The sequence below is a fragment of the Macrotis lagotis genome, chromosome 2 (assembly GCF_037893015.1).
Source record: "Macrotis lagotis isolate mMagLag1 chromosome 2, bilby.v1.9.chrom.fasta, whole genome shotgun sequence".
NCBI lineage: Eukaryota > Metazoa > Chordata > Mammalia > Peramelemorphia > Peramelidae > Macrotis > Macrotis lagotis.
This window is the reverse complement of record NC_133659.1, coordinates 11857964-11885486: the sequence shown is the minus strand read 5'-3', so window position 1 is coordinate 11885486 and position 27523 is coordinate 11857964. Positions and strand designations below refer to the sequence as shown.

General features: G+C 39.7%; 1 protein-coding gene across 1 annotated transcript in view; it reads left to right on the top strand.

Annotated features, from left to right (window-relative positions):
* SGIP1 (SH3GL interacting endocytic adaptor 1) overlaps positions 1-27523 on the top strand; it is a 244580-nt gene that overhangs the window by 186368 nt on the left and 30689 nt on the right. Inside the window, exons 18-21 of the mRNA XM_074220587.1 lie at positions 106-561; positions 10079-10221; positions 13138-13264; positions 21433-21492. Coding sequence (XP_074076688.1) covers positions 106-561; positions 10079-10221; positions 13138-13264; positions 21433-21492 — 786 coding nt within the window. The remainder of the gene's footprint in view (positions 1-105; positions 562-10078; positions 10222-13137; positions 13265-21432; positions 21493-27523) is intronic.

Below are 27523 nucleotides of genomic sequence, written 5' to 3'. Positions count from 1 at the left end.
TCCCAGCTGTTGTCTCCCAGGGAGAGGTAATATTCCTCATAAACTACGTAGGAGATAGTGGTAAAACTAAATGATAAAGTTTTAAACCAACTCCTTTGACCACAGGAAGTGAGCAGACCACACCCGAGGTCAAAGGTGACAAACAACCATCCATCAGTGATTTGGACAGCATTTTTGGCCCAGTTTTGTCCCCCAAGTCTGTGGTCGTTAATACGGAAGAAAAATGGGTCAATTTTTCTGATGCATCCCCGGAACGGGTCACTCCAGAGTTGACTTCAAGGGAAAAGGTGGGGTCCCCACCACTGGTGTCAGAAAACCCAACTGAGTCCCCAGCTGTTGACCCTCCATGCAGCATTCCATCGCCACTTGATTTAGAAGAGGTTCAGAAGAAGTTTTCTGAGCAGACCCTCGGGAAAGATGATAACTTAGAGACAGTCGCATCTCCTAAAGATTTTGGGTTGGGCCAGAGAGCTACACCACCTCCCCCTCCACCACCCACCTACCGGACCGTGGTATCGTCACCCGGACCCAGTTCAGGCAGTGGGACGGGAACCGCCAGCGGTACGTTTGTCTGACTCTTTGCCTGTGCTCTCCGTGTCCTGGTGACCTGCTCTGCTTTCCATGTAGCAAGACCCTGTTAGCACCCATTGGATATCTTTGGAGTGTCAGATTTTTTTTTCCATTTTGGGGTGGGGTTGTGCCATGCCCCAGTGAAATATCCATTTTGAATGCTTTCTTATCATGGGCCAAGTCAAGCTTATGACTATGCTGTTCCCTCAATCCCATCTCAGTTAGAGATCTACCCACATAGAGGGTAAGCCTTTTTTGAGAAGTCACCAACTATATCCCAAAAAACATCAAGGAAAGCTACAATTATCAGTGGGAGCAAGGTCTCATTGACAAATGGATGATTTCCTTGACAGATAGAATCTGATCATCTCTAAACATTGTCATTACAATTGTTATTGTCAGTATTCATGCTAGCTCCCATTTATGTGATGCCTTATGGATACAAAGGCTATTACATAACATTCTCTTGCTTGGTCTTCACAAACACCCATGGAGGTATTTTTTTAGGAATTCATTTGACAGAGCTGGAAACTGAGGTTGAAAAGTCAAGAGACTTGCCCTTAGTCATACAGCTAGTCAGCAGTAGATTTGAGATTCAAACCCTGGGTCTTTTGATTCTCATCACTCTTATATTTTCCTGAACCAAGAAGGGAAAAATTTAAGGGAGAAATGCAGGAAATAGGAATGAAGTGATGATTTATTAAATACACTTTCTTTTCAAACTACCCCCTGCAAAAGAAAAAGATATTCTCTGAGCATATAAGAAGTAGTGATGGCAACTAAGAGTATATGACACAGGGGATGAAAGTTCAATATTTATATAACCTTTGAAACTCACATGCAAAATGTGGCATTGGATTTGATCTGGGTTAAATTGTGGTTGTTGAATTAAAAGAAAATTGCTTGTGGTTCCCAAGCAGGAAGGAAAATAAAAGAATTTGTTGTGCTGCTTCTGGAGTTAACCCATCTTTCTTCTGATGCATTATTTTCCACCTGCCCCATTCCATTGCTGCTTGAGCTTGGCTAGCTGGCCTCCATGGCTCATTTTGTGGTGTTTGTGTACGCATGACTGTCTGATATTGCTTGATTCTGTTCTGTGTAGGAGCGCTCCCTCACAGAAGATGGCATGGTGTGTCATCTCTTGCAATATGTTCTAAAAGATTAATCATGTGTCGAAGTTTTTAAGCTCCAGGAAGGTTGGGGGCGGGGGGTTGGCAGTGTGATCCATCTACTCAAATTCTAATATTTCAATGATTGATCCAGTTTCTTTTCATAGTGTATCTTTCAGTATTCTTTCTGCTTATCTTTTTGTTGTAGAAGACAAAAAATAGAAATAAAATGAGGAAAAGTTCCGAGAAGAAAGTCTCAGCTTAATATAATGAATGATAGTTGAGCCAGAGAAGAAGAGGCTACATTGAGTGTTATGGGTAGACCCTCATTGAAATTCTTCAAGTAAAGATTGAATGACCATTTGTCATGAGGATAATGGGATAAAAGAGAGTTAGAGAAGCCAGACTCTGAGATTCCTCACTATCTCTTCGATTCTGGGTTTGGGAGATCAGAAAGCAGAGATGTCCAAGATGAATAAGGGAAGGAACAGGAATTCCACTTTCCTCATCAAATTCACCTTACAATAAGTCTTTAAATTTTATTTATTTATTTATTTAAAGTGAATAAGATTGTGGTTAGAGCACCATTGAGTGGTGCTACACCACAATAATAATTTTAGGTTTTTCAAGATTACAATAGTACTCTTTCACAGTTTCAATGCCATCAGAAATAGCAGAATTTTTTGCTTTTCATAATGATGATGATAACTGCCATTTGCCTAGTAGAACTTTAAGATAAGCTGAGTCTATTCTTCTTGTGATTGCTTTGGTTCCATGATCTCAATAGAGCCTCATAGCCATGTTAAGTAAAAGCTTCTATAATTTCCATTTTACAAATATTAAAATTGAAGCTGAAAGAGGATAATCATTTTCCCAGGGACATACAACTGTTATCCAAGGCAGAATGCAAACTCAGCTCTTAAAGACCACAAATTCAAAACTCTATCCACTGCACCATTTGGCTGCCCATTTGCCTAAATGTCTATATCTCAACTTTGAATAGCCCATGGTAACCCAAGGGCCACAGGTTGGCAAATCCATTTTAAAACTCAGAATCAGTCATAAATGAGAAATCCAGGTTTCATTTCATGAATTCCTGGAGTATTGTTCAGGGTCACACTCACAATCCTCTAAAGGGACTCTTCAGATATTCCTGTCATGAACCTACCAAAGAGTAAGAAACACATCAATCTTCTGATGTTGACTAGGGTGGGACTTTGGCCATCTTTCCATGGAAGAGTTTGAAGTCCAGAATTCCCTTTATTTTTTTATCTGAAAAACTATTACCATTAAAAAATATTGATTCTTAATCATGGAGCTGTATTAAAAAAGTCCCACTCTGGTGCTATTCAGGGACGGCGTTGCTAAGTGGAATATCGAGCAGTACCCATGAAGTCCATGAATAAATAAAACTTTGCTCCATTATCCACTTAATTAAGTCCCAGTTTATTTGCTCCTTAATCTTTTATTGATGTGACATACATTGAGCTGGCAGAAATGTAAATTTTGAATTAGAGTAACAGGATACTGCCTCATGTTTTAAAGATTGAGATACACACACTGCCCGACTTTAGAGCAATATAATTGGGTGCATTTGATTTTATACAAACTCATACACACACATTCTCCAACAACAATTAGTTGAATGTCATTGTGTTTATTTTTATTTCATCTCACCTAATTCCACAAGAAGGTCACCAGTGATGAGCAAATGTAGAGAACACTGTCAGATCTAGGGAAGGAAGCCATTCAGAAAGAACTTCTGAGTAGATAGGACTTTTCCCAGAAGAAACTTGTTAATATTCCTCTTCTCACTGGCTGCAGTCCTATCTTGGTGCTATGGGGACAGGAAAAACCTAGTTTCTGGAAGGTCATACAAGCCAAGGGTAAGGTCTAGAAGGATGTTTTTTTTATCCTTTTCTTTGTATCCTCGATTACCTAGCATGTGGTAGGGATTTATAAATGCTTGCTGATAGATTGGCCAATCCTACAGAGATAGAAAGGATGCAAATGCAAGAGGCCAGCAACCTGACATAACATGGCAGACTTGGAGTCAGGAAGACCTGGATTCAAATTCAAATACTATCTATGCAAAACTCTCTAAGTCTCAGTTTCCTCTTCTGTCAAGTGAAGGGGTTGGACTTCATGACATCTAAGGTGCTTTCTAGATCTAAATCTTTGATTCTAAGAGTCCCCCCCCCCATCAAGGACCATCCTAGTTAAATCCAGAGAGATTCATTAAGAAGCAAAGCCACAAGGCAATAAATTCCCTCACACATGAGAAATTCCTGAAGACACTCTTGAGTACAGAGACAAAGGTTGATGGAAAGAACACCTTCACTGATGAATTATTTATCTTTAACCATTGGATTCTTAAGGCTCAATAGTCATTTATTAAGTGGTTATATTTGTGCCAGACATTGAGGAAATTACAAAGACAAAATCAAAATAGACTACTTTCAGGGAGCTTACATTCTATCAGGAGAGACACATAGGCACATCTCTAAAGAAAAGCAAAATAATGTAATTGGAGGGTGGAGGCACAGCAGTTTATGAGCATCAGCAAAGATTTCTTGTGGAAAGTAGTGCCAGAGCAGAATCTTAAAGGAAAATAGAGATTCTACATTATATATATATATATATATGTATATTACATATCATATTAATATATATCATTAGTGATAGGGACTGACCCCATAGTTTCATTGGTAGAAGGAATGGAATCCCAGGTGAGGAAACTTTCTACTAATACAGGTTGGCATCTTCCTTGCCATCTATAGTATCAAGAAATGAAATAACTTGCCTAGGTCTCATGATAGCTATGTGTCAGAGGTAAGATTTGAACTCAAGTCTTCCTAGTTTTGAGGGAGCTTCCCTCCATCCACTCTGCGATTTTGTCTGTCATTGTAATTATTATTTATAGATAGGACTATTGCTGTTGTTGTGAACATCAATTTGTGTTACTATTCTTAACAATTATCATTAACAATTGTTGTTAAGAAAACTCACAATTATATGAAACTCTAAAGTTGTTCATCATAATCCTTTGAAATGGGCAGTTTAAGCATTGACACACCCATTTTACACATGAGGAAACTGAGGCTCAGAGAAGTTAATCTTACATAATTAATAGCCATTTAAGTACAGGCTTTGAACCTACCTCCATTTCTAGCAACTACCCAGGCAGTCCTGGGCAGGTGTTGACACTCTGGGGGAAAGAAATCTGGGAACATGACAACTGACCGATAGGATTGCAATTCATCCTCATGGTGTAAAGCAGTTGATCCTCACCCTTCCCCTCAGCTAGTCTTCCTCAGCACCATCACTGATTGTCTCTGCCATTCATCATTGGAATGGCCAGTTGGCTATCAGCAATGAGCATGGGATTCTCAGAGATCCCTATGGAAATAAGAATCCTACACTTTGGCATAAGTGGAAGGACTACATGCCAGCTAGAACAGGGATATTTCCAAATCTATTTATAAAGTCCTAGATCGTCATTAGTATCATAAGAAAACCACCAAAATTTAACCCAGCATGAAGACTACCCTGATAACTTCCTGAGAATTTTTTTAGTAGGGGAAAGAGAAGGGAAGGAAAAGAACTAGACACAGGAATAATAATATCTTCAGGCAGACTTAAAATATGAAAAAAATCCAGAATTTCTACGGAAGATCCAAATTCTAATCCCATTTGAATGAATATAAAACATTTAAGGGTTGTATGTCAAACATTTGCTAGCTCTCAATGATACAAATGCAAAAATAATGGTTCTTGCCCCCCTTCCCAAACTTCTGCTCTATTAAAGAAATACAACCTCTGGAGGGCAGGAGTGAGCAGAGCAATGATAGGAATGGGAAGTTGATTACACACTTGCCTTTTCTAGAAGGAATGATTGCATTGATCTGGTGCAGGAAAGGTGGGAATGAGGAGAAGAGTGGGTGCAAATTCACCTAACCCCTCATGTCCCACTGATCCCAGATCATCCTTCCCATCCCTTCCAAGTCTCCACCTCGCTATCATATTGTCATCTGTCCTAGCACTGTCTTCCCCACACCTGGAACAAAGGCTTCCCTTGTGGAATATTCCCTCCACCATCCTAGCCTGCTCTGGCTCCAGGAAAAAAGCCCTCATCTATAATACACAAAGGGATTTAGGCAGTTCTAACAATGCAGATTACATTTTAGCCATAAAGTTTCCTGCTGCTTCTAAATTAATTTGATCACCTTATCTTTTTTATTAATATCTTAATATCATTTGGGGAGGCACTTTATTTTATTAATATAACTTTCTTGGGGAGGTACTTTTATTGATTAATATCTTACTTGTGGGGGGTATTTTTTACATACATTATATTTTCTAAACTTCCCAACAACCCTTAAGGTTTCCAAGTATCATAAGCCCCATTTTATAGATGAGGGAATTGAAGACATAGAGAAGTTAAGTGATGTAATCAGGGTGGTACAGCTAATAAGTGTTTGAATGGAGGGCAGGGGATTTGAACCAGCTGGCCTGACTCCAATTAACAATCTATGTTTCCCCAGTAGTGAAGTTGTAGGTTAGCTAAGGATGAAAGGATGGAGAAGAAGTGGGATTCAGGAAACTGTTCATGTGTCTTTACTTTTCAATAGTTGTGTTGGCATCCGGATGATAAATAGGCCTTCTCATTGGAAACCAGCTTTCAGTGTTCTGTAGAATTTACTGAGATCCATTGTAAGCTATTATTATTATCTGGGAAGCATTTGAGAAAAGGGCATATAATTGAACTCCTTTTTTTTCCTGTGATGGTTTCTTAAAAGTCAGAGAATGCATGGATGAACTCCCTTTCATTTTATAAAAACAGAACAGAAAGGAAGAAACCAAAATACCAAATTACGACACCTCCTGACAAAGACTTTGCACTTCATTCTATCCTTGTCTTTGTCTGTTGACTGTCAGCTGAAAACATTGACTGCGTCAGATCATCCAATTAATGTAAAAGCCAAGGACAATTTTGCATAATGCATTGGCAAATAAACTCAGAAAATATGACCAGAATACTCATTCATTGGCCAGAGACAAGTATTTATGGGTTAGAAAAAGATAGAAAAGAAGGTGATTCAGGCCAGAAATGGAGGGACATACCTCCAGTTGCTGTTGCCTCAAAACCTCTTGAGCAAATGTTGGAGGTCATCTAGGTCACCGAAATGCAGATGGTTCACTGGTCTGTATTTGTGGAGAAAGTTTCTAGAAGTTTCTGCTGCCCCCAAATCCCTGAGGTGGTTTCATCACCCAATATAAGTAATAATTATATGCAAGCCATTGAACTGGATGAAGTTGGCACAAAGACAACAATAAAATTAGCCCTGCCCTCAAGGAGTTTCCATTCTGCCAGGATATATGTTATAGAGATGATCTCTACCAGAAGGGATTGTTGGAGGGCTTAGCTTCAGAGCATTTTTCTTAATCCACAAATATGGCTATGGAGGAATCAGTCTAGGAATCTCATGAAAACAGAGTTTTGCCTGAAATTCCTCACAGACAAAGCCATAATTAAGACGTGCTATGGTGTAATTGTGGCAATAAGGGCTAGTTCCCAGGGTACCCAGTTTAGAAGATGACCTTAATAGGAGCCACAATTCTTCAGAAGCATAGGGATAAGAGAACTTAGTGCAGCTAAATAGGGAAAGTGTTGAATTGGACCTGTGATGAAAAACAGAGTTCTCACTAGGGAGGATCCTTTCCTCTTCTACTAAAAGAAGTGTCCCACATAATAGTGTATCCAAGCCATTTGCCCCCAGTGGGGTTCATTGGTTTTGCCCCAGGCTTGGAAACTCCAGTTAGGGGAAGCTAAGTGATGCAGTGAATAGAGCACTGGCCCTGGAGTCAGGAGGACCCGAGTTCAAATCCAGCCTCAGATACTTAATAGCTACCTGACTGTGTGACCTTGGGCAAGTCACTTAACCCCATTGTCTTATAAAAAAAAGAAACTCCTAGTTAAGGCTCTTATGATGATGATGATATATTATTATGGAAAAAGAATAATTGATAATAATAATGACAGCGATAATTTGCATACATATACAGCATAATGGAATGGACAAAATCATGAATTTGAATCAGAATGATTTGAAATCAGATCTATCACATATTTATTGGTTGTGTGACCCTGGAAAAGTCACTTTTCAATGTCCCTATCTCATATGTAAAATGAGGGGGTTAGATTTAATGACTTGTGGGGGCCTCTTCTCCCTCTCTGATATGTGACTAATCTGCTCACTCAACCATTTAGTGCTCTAGCTAACACTCCAAAACCAAAAGTTCCAGGGAAGGTTGGGACAATTAAGGATGCTGTTCCCTGTCAGGCTCCCAGCACTAATCCAAAAACAAAAATCCCAAACACTTGGATGAAGCTTTAGAGTTTGCAAAACACTGCGTGTATATGAATAAGGGACATGGACACAGATTGTGGTGAGGATCAAAGAGTACATGTATTATATACATATTTTCTGTGTTTATAAATACATACAAATATATTTCAGTTATTTAGATATGGTGGGTGGTATTATTCTAATTTTATAAAAAGAAAGCTAAAAAAGAGAGAGTCATAAGATCAAGGTTTGAAACTATAAAGAAACTTAGAGGGCACTGAGTCCAACTTCTTCCCCATTTTACAGAGGAGGAAGCTAAAAGTTAAATGACTTGCCCAGGGTCACACAGGAAGTATCTAAGGTGGGATTTGAACTCAGACTCTTCCAAATTACAGTCCAGTTCCCACACTTCATTTTGTCATATTTCTCTTGGGATGGCTTCACACTTCTTATCCCCCCAAAAAGCTAGTAAGTTTGGAACAGGGAAAGGGAACTTCCCTGAATCACAGGAACGGTTGGTTTAAGATGACTAGAGATTTCTGGTTGTTAGCTGGGCCAAGTTTAGGTTAATCTCCAGGAGTATCGTGGTTAAAGTTGAACAACCAGCTCTTGAGCAGAGGTGCCGTGTTACCCAATGTATTTTCACATTTTTCTCAATTCTTATCCCTCAATAAGGAATAGCACCTGGTTTGTAGTATCTGCCAGTTTCAGAGGGGCAAATGCTCTCATTGAAAATTTAAGCATCAACTCTCTCCAGCCTATATGAGCTGGCTCCAGTACACTCCTGCCTGCATCATGCAGGTAGGACTTAAAATACTTGTCACCCCCAACAATACAAATCCCAGTGGGTGTCTGTATGCCTCTCTGGCTTGCTTTGTGCCTTCACTTTTTCCAGATCAAATTGTCCTTGACATCCTAAAAGGTAAATCCAATTAGAGCAAGATTCTTTTGGAGGAGGGAAATGTCAGTTGATGGATTCTCTGATAGTCTGACTTTGTATGCAATCCGTCATCTAAATCTGGGCTTATATCTGTGCTCATGATATATGAGAACCTTGCCAGGGCTCTGGTGACTTTGATAAATAATGACTGCAGTATCCTATTGAAATATTTCAGAAAATCTACATCGATTTCCAATCCATGGAGTTGGGCCATTTTTAATGTACCCTCAGAGAGCAATAACTTATTAAGTTCTTTCATTTCTTTTGTGACTCCCATGATCAGCTCTAGTAATTCTGGAAGGTATTTTCTTTAGTTTGATTGAAGACATTTGGGGAGAGGGTGTGGAGAAGCAAGGAAGAAGACTGAGCTCTTAAGTCAATCAACATAATGAAAGGTTGTAGAGGGCAGTGGATGGTGGGCTAACCTGAGAATCCAGTGGTCCCAAGCTCATCATAAACTGAAGCAGGCATCAGATCCGGCGAGAATCTTGGAACGTTCATGGGGCAATATCAGATGCCCCAATCCAGAGGTTAGCCCAGAGTAAGGATTTTCTCCAAGTTGGCAAATTCTCAAAGACCTTGAAGTTGCCCCATACATGGGGGGATGGAAGACCCACACAACAAGATCAGTGAAAGCAGAGGAGAGACTATGGGAACTAATTGTGCACGTGTCACTTATATATGTGACAGAGAGGCCAGGTAGCCCCCCAGCAAAAGAATTTTAACAAATGCTGTTCTGTCTGAAGAGAAAGCATAAGGTGGATCAGAAGCATAAGGTGGAATTTTCTATGCCATTATTATCTCTCCTCTGAGCTCTGTGAGGTAGGTGCTGTGGCCATGCCCATTTGACAGATGAGAGCACTGAGGCTCAGTTTCCTTCATGTCTGTTCAGCAGAGTGGTGAGCTTCACCGTTAGCCATAAACCATCATCCAACCAGCTGACTTTTGCCTTACAAACCCTCCTGTGATGTAGTTTGCTTTTTGGTGTTGTGCTCTGCTTACGTGATGAGTAGCTGGCTGGACACTGGTGCATGTGGGGAGGATGCTCGGCTGTTTGGCGGGGGAGGTGGGCATGGTTGCCCAACCTGAAGATGCCTGGTTGTTTGTAGGAGCATCATCCCCAGCCCGGCCCGCCACCCCATTGGCCCACGTCGGTGGCAGCAGCAGCGGGACCACGCCGCCACCTCCTCCTCCTCCTCGGCCTCCGTCTCGACCCAAGTTACCTCCCGGGAAGCCCGGGGTGGGAGACGTGGTAGGTGCCAAGCTCCTTTTTCTGTTTTCTTTTCTCAATCTTTGTTGATCTCCATCAAAGGAGCAGTTGGTAGGGATCAAAAAGGAGGTGAGAATGGGCAGACCAAGGTGACTTAGGAAGGGGGTGTCTGAAACTCTATTTAGACTATGAGTAGCATGGTAGATATGGAGGGAGATGTGGAGGCTGCAGGCTGTAGGGAGTAGAAAGGTGAAGGGGGTTCGCAAAACGGTCTACATCCAAACTCTTCTTTGGATCTCACTAGCTGTTTGACCCCAGGAGTCATGAAGCCACTCAGCCTCAGCCTCATAGGGTAGCTGTTAGTATCAAATGAAATGATATATATCAAATGTTTTATAAATCTCAATGTCAGTTATGATGATGATGATGATGATGATGATGATGATGATGATGATGATGATGATGATGCAGAGGATAGAGCATTGGGCAGGGAATCAGGAAAACCTGAGTTCTAATCTGGTCTCACACTTCCTAGCTGTATGACCCTAGGCAAGTCACTTCTATTTATCTCAGTTTCCTCATCTGTAAAATGAATTGGAGAAGGAAATGACAAAACCACTCTGGTATCTTTTCCAAGAAAACTCGAAATGGTGTCCAAAAAGTCAGATGTGACTAAAATGACTCTATTACAACCACCACCAAATTATAATTATAATAATAATAATTATTATTATTATTATTATTATTAGTGCCTCTTAAAATCTATAGTTTCCTTTAAAACTCAACTCAGGTAACATAGAATTAGAGTTTTAAATGAAAACTATCCTTTTTCCCCAACTACAAATTAATATTCTGCCTCCCAAATTTACCTTGTATCTATTTTGTCTACACATACAGGTTCATGTAGATATTATTATATGTGTGTATTTATATATGTGTGTCATGTTGACATGTGAATATATTTAGAAGTATGTTGTGGATATTTATATGTATGAGTATATTTAGAACTATGTGTGTATATTTGTATTGTGTATTTAGACATATGTATATGGCTGCGTGTGGTGTTTGTGTGTATTATGTTTATGTATGTCTACATGTTGTTAGACATACATATGTGATTACATGAATGCATAAGTCACACACATATATATGTGGGTATCTCCCCATTAGAGTGTCAGCTCCTTGAAGACAGAAGCTTCTCCCTTCTGCCTTTAGGGACCTCCCCTTAAGTGAGGCATGAATTTCCATCCATCTCCAGTTTTTTTTTTTATCTCTTTGGCAACCCCATGTAATGGGCATGCTGTTTGTATCCAGAGGGCCTAATTCATTGCCTTTGCAGAGTAGGAACTTAATCATTGTGTGGTGATGGGATGAATGATCCCCATTTTACAAACTGGAAGCTTATCTCAATGTTCTGAAGAACATCAGGTCCCAGACTCAAATCGAGGTCCTCCTGATTCCAAGCCCAGTTGTTGGAGAACCTCCTTATCAGATTCTTAGTCCCTCATCCCATGAGGCATCATCATGGAGAACATCTGGCATCCAAGGACTTGGGTTCCATTTTTGATTCTGCTGCTGGGTCTTCATGTGGTCTCTTCTTTCTGTGCCTCAGTTGTCTTATCTGTCAATTAAAAGGCTTGAACTTTCTCTAAATTCACCTACACCTCAGCATCTTAGATCCCATGAAACTCAAATATCTGGAAAGGGTATTTTTCGCCACAGATGGGTAATCATCTCTCATAAGATTTATCCATTTCCTCTGAATGAGGGGTTCTGAATCTTGTTTGTGCCAGGATTCCCATGGGATAATCTGGTGGACTATGGTCTTTAATGCTTAAAATAAATACAGAAGAAGACAGGTATCCTAGGATGAAATTTGTTTAGTCATGTCCAGCTCTCCATCACCCCATTAGGGGCTTTCTGGAGTGCTTTGCCGTTTCCTTCTCCAATGCATTTGACAGATGAGGAAAATGAGGCAGACTGAAGTGATTTGCCCAGGGTCACACATCTAGTAAGAATCTGAGGCCAGATTTGAAATCAGGGTTGGTGCACTATGAACTAAGACCCCAGCTACTTCCTTTAGCATAATGACAATGAGAATAGAGGTGTAACACCATTGAGATATATAGTATGAAAAAAAGGTTATGAACCCCTAATTTAAGGGGATTTAGAATTGGTCTTGTGTAACTTGCCTCCCCAGGGCCAAAGTCTGATTAAAGAGTAGATTTACTCAGTATAAAGAAAAGCTTCCTAAAGATTAGAGCTGTTTAAAGAAGAGACAAACAACTTCCAGAGGTCACAGAAACTCAGAACTGAAAGGGACTTCCAGCAGGTATCTAGTTCAACCAATACCTGAATCCAGATTTGCTGTGCAAAACTCTTAATACGATTCTGTTTGGCTTCGGTTTCAAACTTCAATTAAAGTGAGTTTTCCAGTCCCTTGATGATGTTCAGTGCTTTCAGGTTTGTCTCATACTTCATGACCCCCTTCAGGGTTTTCTTGGCAAAGAGACTGAAGTAGTTTGCCATTTCCTTCTCCAGCTCACTTTACATATGAGGAAACTGAAGCAAACAAGGTAAAGTGACTCACCCAAGGTCACATAGCTAGTGAGTGTCTGAGGCCAGATTTCGATGCAGGAAGATGTCTTCCTGACTCCAGGTCCCTCACTGTATCCATGATGGAACCACCTAGCTGCCCACAGTCCCTAGAGATGGGCAGGTAAATAACCACCTGTCAAAGATGTTATTTCTGGACTGGATTCTGGCTGCCTGACCACTGAACTCTTTCAACTCTGGCATTATAATATATATTTAACTACTATGGAAAGATTGAGAGGTCCAAGTGCAAAATATGGGGAAATAGAAATATCCAAGTGATTTTATATAAAAGAATGTAGTTTCAAGGGAAATACCATGATCTGTGAATCTAATTTTTGATCGTTTTTTTTCTTCCCACAGTCCAGACCTTTTAGCCCTCCCATACATTCCTCGAGCCCTCCTCCAATTGCACCCCTCGCCCGGGCAGAGAGCACATCATCAATATCATCCACCAACTCCTTGAGTGCAGCTACGACACCTACTGTTGGTAAAACAAAAACAAAAACAAAACCAATTTCTCCTTTTTTCATCTCTCTGTAGGTTGGACTGGCTTAGGCTTATTTTTTTTCAACTCTGAAAACCCTGAGGCCTCTTAGTTCTGATCAAATTTGTCTTGCTGTGTGTATTGCTAATCTTATCTGACTCTTCCTTCTCAGCAAAGAAGGCAAAGTGGTAAAAACACCCATCCCCTGCCCTGCACAAAAAACAAAAATTCAAGACAAAAAATCATATAAGTCACGCTTGTACTTTGCAGGAATTTTCTTACCCTATCACAGTAAAACTACTACTATTTTGTAAAAAAAAGTATAAGTGTACAAAGAAGGTTATATAATGTAGATTTTATTTTCCTATAACACTTGCCTAAACATTCTTCATTTAGAAAAAAAAGTTTATTAAAATTCCAACAGTGTCCCCTGCTAGAATTAACAATATTTGGAATCATTTTACTTTTTTTTAAATTCATTCTTAAGTCATTTATCCATCCTTATGTGGATGGATGGTAGAAACTTTGGCATTCTGAGAATTAAGGGCTTTCCACTTTATACCATTAGATGTTATTGGCACATCCGAGACTTGCTTAGAGAAATGAGTCCATCTCTGATACCATCATACCTGCTGTTTGTGCTATGGGTGGGATAAAGGTGATGAGCTAGACAGTTTTCCCAAGGGTTTGATGTCCTGGCTTTCCTTGCTCTGCTATCCCCTCTCTCCAAAGCTCAAACTTTAAGGAGCCTCTTGGCCATCACTTAATTTGATCTCTTCCCCTGTCTTCCTTGTTTGCACATGCATGCATTTTCCCTTTCCCAAAGAGCCACTCTGTCTCCTCATTGTTTTCCTTTTCTCATTAGGACTCTTCACTCCTTCCAACATTTGTACCCCCTTTTCCAGTCATAATTCAAATTTTATGCCTAGCTGGCAATACCTAAGAGTACTTGACTCCTCTCCATTTTCCTTGGACCCATGTCATCTCAATCCCATCCATCATCCAGCTATGCTGCCTACATACCCCTTGCTCTATCGCTACTCCCATCCATTTGCCCTTTTCCCACTCTTGCCGTCTTTTCTGGTATCAACTGTTCTACCCACTCCATTTCATTTGCTTTGTTGGTTGGAGAGGAAGGGAGGTGGGAACTGTCACTCAGAATGCCTACCCAGAGTAACCTCGGATTAATTGTCTGATGTAAAATTTAAGTGCAGTGGGAGTTTCTGGGGCTTTTTTAATGACAAGTCCTGGGGACATATTATATCCAAACACAATATGTTTCTATGTTACCCTGCAGCAGGAACTTCACATTGTTCCAGTCTGCTCTTATTCTCAGTGCAACCAGTTTTCCCCTTTCAAAAACAACAGCAATGGACCTGGAAGCTGCCACCTTGCTTTATTTGCTGAGGAGTATTTGGATTAGATTTGATTCCATTTCTTACTTTGTGCTTTTGGTTTGGTTACCATTTTCTTCATACATTCCCCACCACGTTCTTTATTTCCTCCTGCTATGTTTGGGTTCATTAGGCCAGTAAATTTGCTCCCTATCAGCTGACTGACTGTTCAGCCACTCCTCATGGAGCATGATTTCTCTGGGGAGGACAGAGGATAGGCTTGGATGGGATGGCAATGAGGGCCCTATTCAGGACAGACTAGGCCCCATGCCAACTCCATTTCTTGTGAATTAAATAGCAAGGGTGAGTAAAACTAAGGTTTCCAGCAACATTTTTGGAAATGATGGGAATGTATTTGTTTGAGTCTGTATGCGTGTTTGTGTATGTATGTATGTATGTATGTGTGTGTTTTTTTTCTTACCCCTATGATTTTGCCCCAACATTAACTATAACAATGGAGTCAAAACCTGAAGGGATATAGTGGAAACCAAAAGGAATACAGCAAAGGACAGGTTAATTTGAAGGTGCTATTTCAGAGCTAGGCAGGAAAATTGGGTTAGTCTTTGAGAGTCAGGCAGAAGAAATATGTCTGTCATGGGAGGCACAAATATAAATGGAGTCTGTGTAGAGACAAATTATTTATTTTATGCTATTTCCATGTCTAATAAAGAACACAAGTCCCCTCTATACTCCAAAAAAGCCTGCATTTCCTAATGGTGATGGATTTTGAGAAAAATCTATCTCATGCAAAGGCCAGAACTTTTGGCCCCACGAGTCCATAATTATGAAATCAAAGGTCTAGTGCTAGAAGATTCCTCAGAGATCATTTAGACCAACTCCATTATTTTAGGGGAAACTAAGGTCCAAAAATATACAAAGTCAGATGCAATATTTGGACCCTTTTGTCTTCAGAATCAGTGTTTTTTTTTCCCACTATATCACACGCATTGTACACAGCCTCTTAAACATAGAGGGAATGAGTATAAGATGCAGAGTCAAACTTAATGACGAATGAGTGAATGAATGAATGAATGAAAAAGCATTTATTGAGAACCTACTATGAGTCAAGTGGCCCTATGCTAAATTCTTGAAATACAAATACAAAAGCAGAGACAAACTCTTCCTTCAAGGAGTTTAAATTGTAATGGAGGAAGCATTTGGTAGAGGAAAGTTTGAAAAGTTACAGGGATGGTGAATAGAGCAAAAGGGAAGGTGAATCTGAAGACATTTTTCCTAAACAATTAGCAGTATCCAGATGTGGAGGTGTAGTGGCTTGTCCCTCACTGTAATTACAAAAACTGAACTTGTCAGGAAGAGGAAACTGTTACCATCCATACTGGGTTTAGGTAAATGAATATCTTCCATCCCTAAGAACCACAGAACTTGAGATGGGGTTAGGACCATGAGGAAAATAATTCTGCTCTAACCATCATTTTGAGCCCTATTCTCCTCCCCTCATCTTGTGATCATGAATCAAGTCCTTTTTGTAACTGACCTCCATATGAGCTGGTCACTAATAGGTTACCTAGTGATCACCAACTCTCTTCTGGTGACTTCATTGCCAAAGCATGAAGACATTGATGGGTCCCTTTTCACTGTTGGATTTTCATACATCCACAACTTAAATCCTATCTTTTATCCAGGATTCTATGATAAATGAGCAGTCATCATTTCATAGGTTCAAAAGATCCTAAAGTTAAAAATCACCTTCAAAGGGATACTGTCCTATTCCTCATAGTGAACCTCACAAGGTGTCATTCAGCCCCCCTATATAAAAACACTCATTCTGGAGGGCGCTTTTGAGGGAGAGGCAACAAAGAGAGCATCCTAAAAACCAAAAGAAACATGTTTATTTGTTAGGAATTCACAGCCACATTTACAAGTGGGACTTCAGCTGTGTTGTCTGAAACTTGGAACATTTTCCCCACCAACTGCTTGTTTTTTTATGTCCACAAGGTGAGGCAGGGACTCTAAATGGATCATGCTTCTAAAAATCTTCCATATTATTTGCTTCTGGGTAGACAGATCATCCTGGCAAAGGAAGAAAAAAAAATCTATAATGTCTATTCGAACGGTGCCAATCAGGAATGCCAAAAGACCCTGAAATGAGAAATTAACTACCACCATTTATTAATGTGAGAAAGGAAATAGAATGGAGTTTGGTTTCTGCCTTATTTTCCCCCTCACCATGGGGTCTCATAAGAGACTAACTATGATTCTGGATCATTGGAAGAAGGAGTTGAGAACAGAGTCCTTCTTGTAAGTTGAATTACAATTACTTCCTAGATCAAGGTTAAAAGGCTTTTATTCCTCCACACTAAACTTGTACAATTCCCTTACTTCCCCACTAAGGCAGGGACCATACCATACTCATCTTTGCATTTATTCAAGGGACAGCAGGGAGTGTGAGTAGAGAGCTGGTTCAAATCTCATCTCTGAGCACCCCCACACTAATGATATCTCAAGTCTAGTCCCAGGCCCCAAATCTTTAACAACCTAGCTCAATGCATTGTCCATATTAACCCTTGATGAACTTTTACTAAATGAATGAATAAAATCAGAACCATCCAGTTCCACACCCCTAACGCTTCCTCCTTCATTAGGCCCTTCTAGAGCCTTCAGAAATCATATCAAAGATTCTTTTCAATCTCCAGAGAGTTACTTGCATACCATATGAACTCAAAAAACAGAAGTATTTTTAAGAAGATTAAAAATTTAAATGCAATGAAACTGGATTCAACTCCAAACTTCCCCACCTAGGTAAATCAGTTAAGGTCCTCGTGCCTCTTTCCTCCTTGATAGGATGAGGAGATTAGCCTAGATGGCTCCTGAGGTTCCTTCCAATCTTGGGTCTGTGATCCTATAAGCAGGTTGTAGCACCAACCCATCATCTCCTAGGGAGCCAAAGATGAGTACCCTGGTTGTAGTCATTCTTACCAGAGGGGTGGAGTGGGCCTTAACACAATGGCCTTCCTATCTCCTGGAGGATACTGAGAGTTTTCCTCTGTTGTGACTTCTGTTTGAGGCAGAAAGCTTAGGAGATTTTGCAGAAAAGGATTTCATTTAGAAAATATTCTTGGGGTGGCTAGGTGGCACAGTGGATAGAGCACTGGCCCTGGAGTCAGGAGTACCTAAGTTCAAATCCGAGTTCAGACACTTAATAATTACCTAGCTGTGTGGCCTTGGGCAAGCCACTTAACCCCATTTGCCTTGCAAGAAAAAAACCTAGAAAATATTCTCATGCCACATCTAGAGAATTCTAGTGGTGGGTTTCTGGTTCATACTTGGGTCCCATTTTTTTCCAATGTCTAATCCAATTTTAACTGCTTTTGTACTTAGATGAGAAAAAGATAGAGGTCATACCAGGCTTGGAAAGTCGACCCCTATCAATCACCTACCTGAATTTGAAGTTCAATTTGGTATGTGCATCACCACCTCTGACACTTGTCGCCTGTCTGTCAGGAGCAGGGGCTGCTAGTGATGGATGGTAATGGTACTCAGAATTCTATTATTGTACCAAAACCATCACTCCCTGCTTTTTTTTATCTTAACAAATAGTACTAGGGCTCCAGCAGGGGAAATGGAAGGCTGGGGGGGACCTCAGTTTTGTTGATTGATCAAAACAAAATCGAAGCAAGTCAGTCCTAGGAAAAACCAAGAAAACAGTTCATTGGTAATTGCTCCAAGGACCAAACAAGCCAAAGGGCTCCTATTTGTGATAATGCATCCTTATTATACTGTAGCATCATTAAACAATGTTGGTACTAGCAGAGATGTCAGGAAAATCATTTTATAGATGAGGAAACTGAGTAAAGGGTCAGAGGGTGATAGATTTAGAACTGTAAGGGAAATTAGAAGTCTAATTTAGCAGTGTCAAACCCAAATATTGACTAAGATAATCACAAGTCAACATTGTGTTTATTGTATTACATATTCATTTATTTTATTAAGCATTTTCTTATTGTATTTTAATGGAGTTTTACCTGCTGCTTGTGCTGAAAGGACAACCAACTTGATATCTCTGATCTAGTCCAAGCCCTTCTTTTTACACAGAGGCAAACTGAGACCCAGTTTAGGATCATAGAGCTAGAGCTGGAAGAGACTCTCAAAAGTCATCCATTCCAATGTCTTCCTATCACAGATGAGTAAACTCAGACCCAGAAGGGTTAAGTGGTTTGCCCAAGACCATACTGATGGCAAATTCCCAAAACAGAACTCAGACACATTTCTCATAGAATCAAAGAGTATAGATTTAGAGGTGAGAAGGATCCTACATCAAACCAGCTTCCTCACTATACCGATAAGACAGAGAGGTTGAGGGGTCCCCCCCTTGCCTAAGATACACACAGTTAAGTTTAGTATTTGGGGCAAGATTTGAACTCTAGTCTTTTCAATCTCTAATTTAATGTCCCAAATTCTATAGGATGCTGCCCCTTCTGATTTTACATCCAGAAATATTTCTGCTCTACCATTCTAGACCTCTGAGCCATTGGAAAGAGAATTTTAAATATCCCAAATGAAGATATACTGTTGCCTGAATATTGGTAAAGCTGTGATATCATTTTGAACCAAAGGGAAATCCTGGGAGAGGTGGTTTTGTATGGCAGGGAAAGAAGGGAGCCTTTCTGAACTGGGTTCAGTCTTTCCCCTCACACATAGTAATTGTGTGAACATGGACAAGTCACTTAACCTCTCTGTGTTTCCAAGGAATTCTCCAATAGTATATGGTACTTATGACTTGTCAATCTGTATCTGTGGGAAAAGTCTCCACACCTTTAGTTCCCTACCCCAGAATCCCACCATCAAATGGTGTGTGTATGTAGGAGGGAAAGGGAGAAATTCTTCAATCATAGACTGAAACATAGAAAGACCCCTTAGAAACAATTTAGTCCAGTCTTTTCATTTGACTGATGAAGAAACTGAAGTCCAAAGAAGGGGACTACTTAGTGAATGGCAGAAGAGGAAATTCCAATTTAGGTCCTCTGACTTCAAATCCCCAACTTTTTCCCACAAAGCCCATGGTACCTCAACCAAATCACTTTTTTTGCTTTGTTGTGATGGATTTTTGTTGTGTCTCCGTCTCTGTCTCTCTCCATATATATATATATATATATATATATATATATATATACATATATATATATATATGTATATATATATATATATGTATATATGTATATATGTATATATATGATATGTAGTTAGATATATATACATATATATGTATATGTGTATATATATACATATATATATATATATATATATATATATATATATAAAGAGATACCTACCTATAGCTATAGAAATAAAGCTATATCTGTGAGAAGGGACATAGAATTTGCATGCCAGACCACCCTGGTGAGCTGTCAATATGTAGCCTGATGTTCTGGTAGATGGGCATCTGTCTGACCACTTGGAAATTACATCAGAGCAGAAAAATCCATAGCTATCATGTCAATTATTCATGAATCATCCCTCTAACAGCCTGATCTGGAAGTTGATGTGATATGTAGATGATAAGACTGTTGGACTTTTGTGAATATTCAGAGTTGTGGAAACCAACCCCTTGCTTCCTTTAGTTTTAAGAGGTGGGGTGGGGTGTAGCTTCATTGAGGGCCTATCTTGTCAGCTCATGACTTGTCCCCTAGATCCCCACCATATCCCAATGACTTGTGAGTGTTTGTCTTTCCATGCAAATCCTCATTTGTGTTTTGTTGAGATATGGTGTGTGTGGTTGGATTTCACTTGGGTTTGTGTTTTGTTTTGTTTTTATTTTGTTTCTCCCCCATTTTTTCTGTTTCTTTGGTTTCCGGTGTCAGAAGATGATGTTTTTAATGGCAAGCTCCCTTCGTTTGAAAGGCACGGTGAAACGCCTGAAGGTATGGTGCCAGCCGAGAGACCCCCAGAATCTAAGCCATTCTGTCATCCGAATGCCTACTTCTTTCATGGACATGCTCTCCACTCCATGAGGGTCCAGTGCCTCTCAGACACATTCTGTACCTACCTGTTTGCAAGTGGGGGGCTAAGGCCACCAACATCTCTCTTTTTTCTTTTGTGATTACAAAGCACCATCTTGCATGGCAGTTTCTCAGTGAAAAGGTTGGAGAAACAGTGAGATGCTTGGGCTTTGTGAATTGACCAAGGAAGGAAGGAATAATTTAACTGCTCAGGAGTTAGCGCAGGGATTTGTAGAGCTAGCTACTCGTGTGTATTTTTTTCAAGTATTTAAAGGAAATTTTGAGTTCCTATTCTAGGCAGAAAGGATGGGAGGTGAAAGGCATCTCCAACAACTGCTAATCTGACATACACGCCTCCATTTTTGATGTCACAAAGGAAGATTTTAAATCAATTGACTTCTGTTCTCTTCACTGACATTTCTCTACAACCAGTTAACTGCAGGAGAGATACTAGAGGTGAACCAGGGATGGCCATTGTTGGATGGGCTTGCTAAAACCAATGCAGTTAAAATATATTAATACAGCTTGCATGTCCAAGATCCTGCCTCCTGCTCCTTGCATACCAGCACTCCAATATCAACTGTCACACCCCACCACCATCCTTTCCTCCAGTCTTCCATAGCTTTGCTCTTTGCTTTCTGCTCCCCTGATTCTCAAGACAATGGGTCCCTCCAGGGCCTGTTTCCCTGCATGATGATGCAGTTCCTTCACCCTACCCACCCAATAATTAGAATAATGAGCTGCTCTGTGACTCACACTGTGTCCTTCTCTCTCCCTCTCCTTAACCTTTCCCATCCCGCTTCAACTCCTGATCATACAGAGAATGACCAGCCTTCCCTCGTTTGGTTTGACAGAGGAAAGTTTTATTTGACTTTTGAAGGTAAGTAGTACATAGCATACCAGACTGCAATTTACTCCCTCATTCCACCCTTGACCTTTTCCCCCCATTTCCATTTTGAAATCCCAGAGATTCCTGAAAAAAAAATCCTAGTCTCACTTTCTCAAATGAAAATGCTATGGCTACTTAGAAAAGATGGAAAATTGAATTTGACTTGTCTATGACCTTCAATTTCTCATATTAAAAATCAAAAAATAATCATCATCTTGTGCTTTTCTTAGTAAAGCAATTCATTGTGGTCTTAAAATTATAGAAAATTCTAAGAAAAAAAGATAATAAACCACTTTTTGGCATTTTTTGGCCAAGGAACTTAACTCTGTCAACCAGGACTCTTTCTAAACTTTTCTGCAATTCATTGATTATACAGGTGATATATCAAGTGCAAAAATATCTTTTAGTTTTGTAAGAGGATTTCACATGACTGTGTGCCCATGATCTGGGTTGCTTCTTGGAGAACATATTAATGATAAAATGGTATCTGTGTGATTTTGTATCTATGACTCACTAAGTTCATTTTTGGAATAACTTCAGGACAATGAATGACTCTACCAGTGCCCTCTTGACATTTTAGGAAACTGAGGGTTATGTACAAAATTGGGGGTCTGATTTATAGCTTCACTATTTGTAGAGAGAAAAAGAAAGAGGAAAGGGAAAATGAAGAGAGAAAAAGGGGAAAAGAAAGGAAAAGAAAAGGAGAGAGAGAAGAAATTCATGGTAATAAAAGTACTATTTTCTATAAATGTTTGAAGAATATCCTCTATGAATGGAATGAGAAGCAGCAGTAGTGGCTAGAGGTGGGCTTGGTAAAAGAAATGCTTGGGTTCAGGTCCTGCCTCTAACACAAAATAACTGTCTGAGCACTTTCAGGGAGCCTCTTAATGCTATAAGCAATTTTTAAGTCTTGATAGATATATGGAGGAAGAAAGACAGACAGATGGAGTCAATGGAGGGGTAGATACACATTAGAGGATAGATGGATGAGTGTATGTATGAATGGATGGATAGAAGGATAGAAGGATGGAAATAAGTATTTAAGTCTCATATGCAGTATTCCAACCACCTTGGGAGACAGACAGATAGATCTCCATGTCACCTGAACTGTATTCAATTCATTTTTAGGAAGTGGCTTTTTTTAAAAAAGTTAATAGCAGACCATTTCTTGTGTGTGTGTGTGTGTGTGTGTGTGTGTGTGGCCTGTGGTCCTGAAAGGGACTCTTCTGGGCCCAACAGAAATCTTACATGAGCTGAATTGGATGAATATTGATAAACAGTACTTTTACATCTGGGGCCCGGACTCAGCTTTGGTAAGTGTGTGACTTTGGCTGTATCTTGGGAGGAAGGAGGTTGGGTAAATGATATTATATTTCCTGTGTCTCTCCCTGCCTTTCATAAAGAATATTTTTATCCAGATGAAAACAAGGGAAAATAAACAGAAAAAATCAGTTTGAAAGCATGGTAAGACAGCATGAAGTTAAAAGGGAAGAGGGTAGAAAGAGACAAAGGAGCTTTGGCAAGCAAGAATCAGGAAACCCAAGTTTGAAACCTATATCTTACATATTTACTAGATATGCTCAACCTCACTTTCCTCATGTGTCAGGAAAAAATGTAAATACCTATCAGATTGATTTCCTAGGGTTGTTGTGAGGAAAACCCTTTATGAACCTGGAAGAGTGATAGATGTGAAAGAGTGGTTGTAGGGACTGGTGGTGGAATGGAATGTTCTAGATCCACTGATCGTGAAGGATCCTAGATCAAATTTTCTGTCGCTATATCTTGTTTCCTTTGCTTGCTGCTCCTGGGTCAGCACTCCCTACAGAGCCTTCTCCTCCCCCCCCAAAAAAAATTGGAAAGCTAGGTAATTGCCTTGATTCCCAATTCTTGAGCATGGAAAGAATGGTGATACTTTGGAAAGCTAATAAAAGATGCATTAGCCAGAGTAAAGGCCCAGGAAAATGTACTTAGTAATATTTAACCTTAGCTTGGATCCACAGAGATAGAAGAGCACCCTGGTAGCCACACCAGTTTTCTGGAATTTTTTCTAATGTACTAAAGGAGATGACATTTTAGGAAGCAATGTGGCATATTATAAAAAAGCTTCTGAAATCAGAGAACCTGAATTCAAATCCCATATTTGACATGTCTTGAATAACTTTAGGCAAATATTCACATCTCCCTGGGTCTTAGTTTCCTCACCAGTAAAAATAAAGAGGCTGGACTCAATGTGTCCCTGGGACTCAGGGCCTTGGAAGTAAGTTCATGCAATATAAAAATTCTCCTTGACTCCATGAAGTTTTTTTCTCCCAACCCATTACCAACAAAGATGATAATATGGGTACTATCCACAGTTCCATGAATTATACTATTCTGTTTCTTTTATTGGCAATAATTGGCAATTAATACTAATCAATTATTTGTGGTTGGGTTGATTAGTTGATTTATCTACTGCTACCTATGGGCCAGCTATTTTGCTAGACATTGAGGTGCAAAAAGCAAAGACTAACTTTGTCTTCAGGGAACTCACATTCAAACAGGAGAGAAAACATATACATACAAGAAAAATACAGAGGAGACAAAGATGATCTAAAAGGGGAAGGCATGAATAGATGTTGGAGGGGGCACAAGAAAGCTCTCAAGCAGAAGTGAGTTGGGAGCCAAGTCTTAAAGGAGGCCAGGGAAGCCAAGAGGGAACAGAGAAGAGGAGCTGGAGATGAGTATAGTTGGGAGAAACTGCAAGGAGGTCAACGTGTCTGAACTCTAGGGTTTATGAAGTGGAACCCAAGTAAGAAGGCTGGAGAGGAAGAAAAGGGATAGGTTAGGAAGAGCTTTAAAGGCCAAACAAAGGACTTTATTCCAGAGCATATGGGGAGACACTGGAATTCTTTAAAGGGGGGGTAAAATGGGCCAACTATGATTTAGAAGAATCATCTGGACAAATAATGGATTGACATGGGTAGAGCCAAGGGAAGAAAACCAAGGTAGTCATACTAATCTAAAAGCTGGTGATCAGAGAGGCTAAAGGGTGGTTGTGAGTGAATGAGTAGAAAGAAGGGGAGAGATAAGAGACAAATTGTGAACAGAAATGGCAAAATTTGGCAACAGTTAGACTATATAGCATAGCATAGACAAATATAGTATCAAGAATGACTCAGGTTGCAAGCATGTCATAACAATAATGTCTTTGGCAGTCCAGCAAAGGAAAAAGATTTGAAAGGAATGGTGATGAATTGTGTTTAGTACATACTAAATGTGAGGTATTTACTGTTGAGATACATCCTGTTCCAAGAAGTAGTTGGAAAATTATGACTACAGCTCAGCAGGGGAGACTAGAATTGGATCTAGAACCAGTGGGGATAAGATAGGAACCCATGGGAGATGATGAGATGAGAAATAGTATAGAGGGAGTAGAGGGAACAGGACGGAACCTTGGGGAATACTGGATTAGAGAGTGAGAGGGATGAAGAAACAGCAAAGGAAACTGAGAAGCAGCATTCCACCAGGAGCTGTTTAACAAAAAAAAGCCTTGGAGCTTTCTCGTGACCCCTCCAACCAGCTGAACAAGCAGTGTCATAAAAGCTAGAGAGGAAAAAATATCAAAAAATAAGGCACTCAACAGACTGCAGAGAAATCCAGAAGAATGAAGATGAAGAAAAAGACACTAAGATCACTGGCAGCTTTGGAGATAGTAGTTGGTGTGGAACTATGAGAAACTAGTTCTAGAGTGCTTAGAAGAGAGTAAGAAGATACGAAGTAGGAGAACCAATTACAGGCAGTTTCTCAGAGAATTTAATTGCAAAAAAGTAGAGAAATATGGGCCAATACATAGCAAAAAATGGTCAGATAAAACAGGAATGGGAGTCAATGACATGTTTGTAGCAGCAGAAAAGGAGCCATAGATAGGAAGAAATTAGGGATTTGAGACAGAGAGTAGGAATGATATTGGAAGCAAATTGTTAGGCAGGTTGAATAAGGTACTCATGAAGAATGGTTTGCCTTGGAAAGGAAAAAAAAATCACCCTCTTCCTGGGATCAGAGTGATGAGAAGTGAGAAAGATCCACAGCTGATAAGATAAGGGGAGAAGGGCTTTCATAGGAGATTTGAGGAGATATGAGAAGTTTTTGGAACATCTTTTGTGGAGAATGGATTTAGAGAGAAGTAGAATATATATGCCTTGCTGCATTGCCAATTGAGATTAGAAACTAGTTCATAGAGTCAGTAAGCTTTTCAAAGAGTCAGTAAGCTTTTCTTAGGACCTATTATGATATCAGCCCTGTGATAAGGACTGGATAACATAAATTATTTTCTGTGTAAGCCAAAGGAAATGATATTTTTGAGGTGCTCCAATACTTACCTAATCTTTGATTTCAATTTGTATTGTAGTCACATGACCCCCAAGGTGCCATCTTTGCTATTACTTCTCCAAGGCTTGAATAGATTTGCCAGTTTTAACAGAGTTACAACTTGGCATGTTTTCATATGAGACAGAAATGGGTAAGCAAAGTTTGGAAATGGGCAGCAGAATAGAGGTCACTGGGACTGGGCTAAAATGATTCCTTCTGTCGCCAAACTCCATCACTCTTCCCCCCTCCCCCACCAGAATAATGAATCACCTGCTTAAATATGGCTTCAAGAGAAAAATAAAGACTTCAGAATAAAAAAAAATGCTTCTGCACATCTCATATCACTTATGATAAGTCCTAGCATACTAGCTTGTTTTTAAATGCCAAACTTTCTAACATACTTATTTCTTTAGGCTTAGTCATCCTAGGCAAGTCACTTAACAAAACCATCCCCATTGGATTGGGAGCACCTCAAAGACAGAAGCTTTATCTGCCATTATTCCATATTATCTCTCTATCCCACCCAGACACAGTTCAAAGTGTTGAAAGAAGGGAAGATCTCTGCCCCTTATGAAAAATGTTATTTCTAAAGCAAGCTAGAAAAAAATCTGGAGCTATGCTGATGAAAGTCCTATTGTGTATAGATGTAAGTAACTAAAAAGTGATTTCAAATATGAAGACTGAAAAAAAGGCAGGAATGTTCTTTCAAAAACTAAAGTCTGTCTCCAAAATGCCCCTTTTTCTGGATGAAAAAATTGGACTAAATTAGGAAGAAGTCACAAGATAATGGTAATAACCAAAGAAAACTGCCAAACGCTCAAAGGAAGAAAAATTGTGTGTGAATTTTTGGATACCTGGAACCTATTTAAAAGCAAGATAACCCCCCCCCCTAAGAAAAGTCAATGATAGAAAATTGTTGGCGGTTTTTTAAGACATCAGATTATATCTGTCATACATATGTCTATTGATTATCCTTTAGTGTTTCTGATATATATATATATATATATATATATGTTTAGTAAGGTTTTTCTTTTATATCACTTTAATAGTTATATTTTTATAGAAAAAGTATATAATTGACTGGCTTATATGCACTAATCTATGTTCTCTGACATCCATAACTGTGGAAAAGGCCTATCTTTTTTGATAAACAGAGTCACCCCCAAGATGAGATACAATGTTCTCACTTAACTGACCAAATCATAGGCATGGTGCTTAAAAGGAAGTAGTCATCCTTAGAATTCTTATCTTATAAATCCAAATGTCTCATCTTTAGAGCCATATTCTAAACCATGGCCCTTGTTCTCTTCTCATTTCCTCCTCTCCTCCCCCCCCCTTTTTAGCTCTTGTTTTCTATCTTGTATTGATGGGAAGCGAGTGACTTGCTTGGGGTCATACTGCTAAACAGAATTTCAACCCAGGTCGTCATAAATGAGCCTTTCCCTTCCAACTGCCTTCTAATGGGTCATTTCTTCAGCAGGAGTCATAGTAATATGTTGTTAGGAATGGCTGCCATACACCTGGATGCTTGTCCGCCCTCCCCCACTAGACTGAGAGCTCCACAATGTGAAGCGATCAAGGTTAAGTGACTTGCCCAAGGTCACACAGCCACTAAGTGGCCAGTGGCTCAGGATGGATTGGAACTTCGATAAATAGTAGGTGATGGACAAATAGG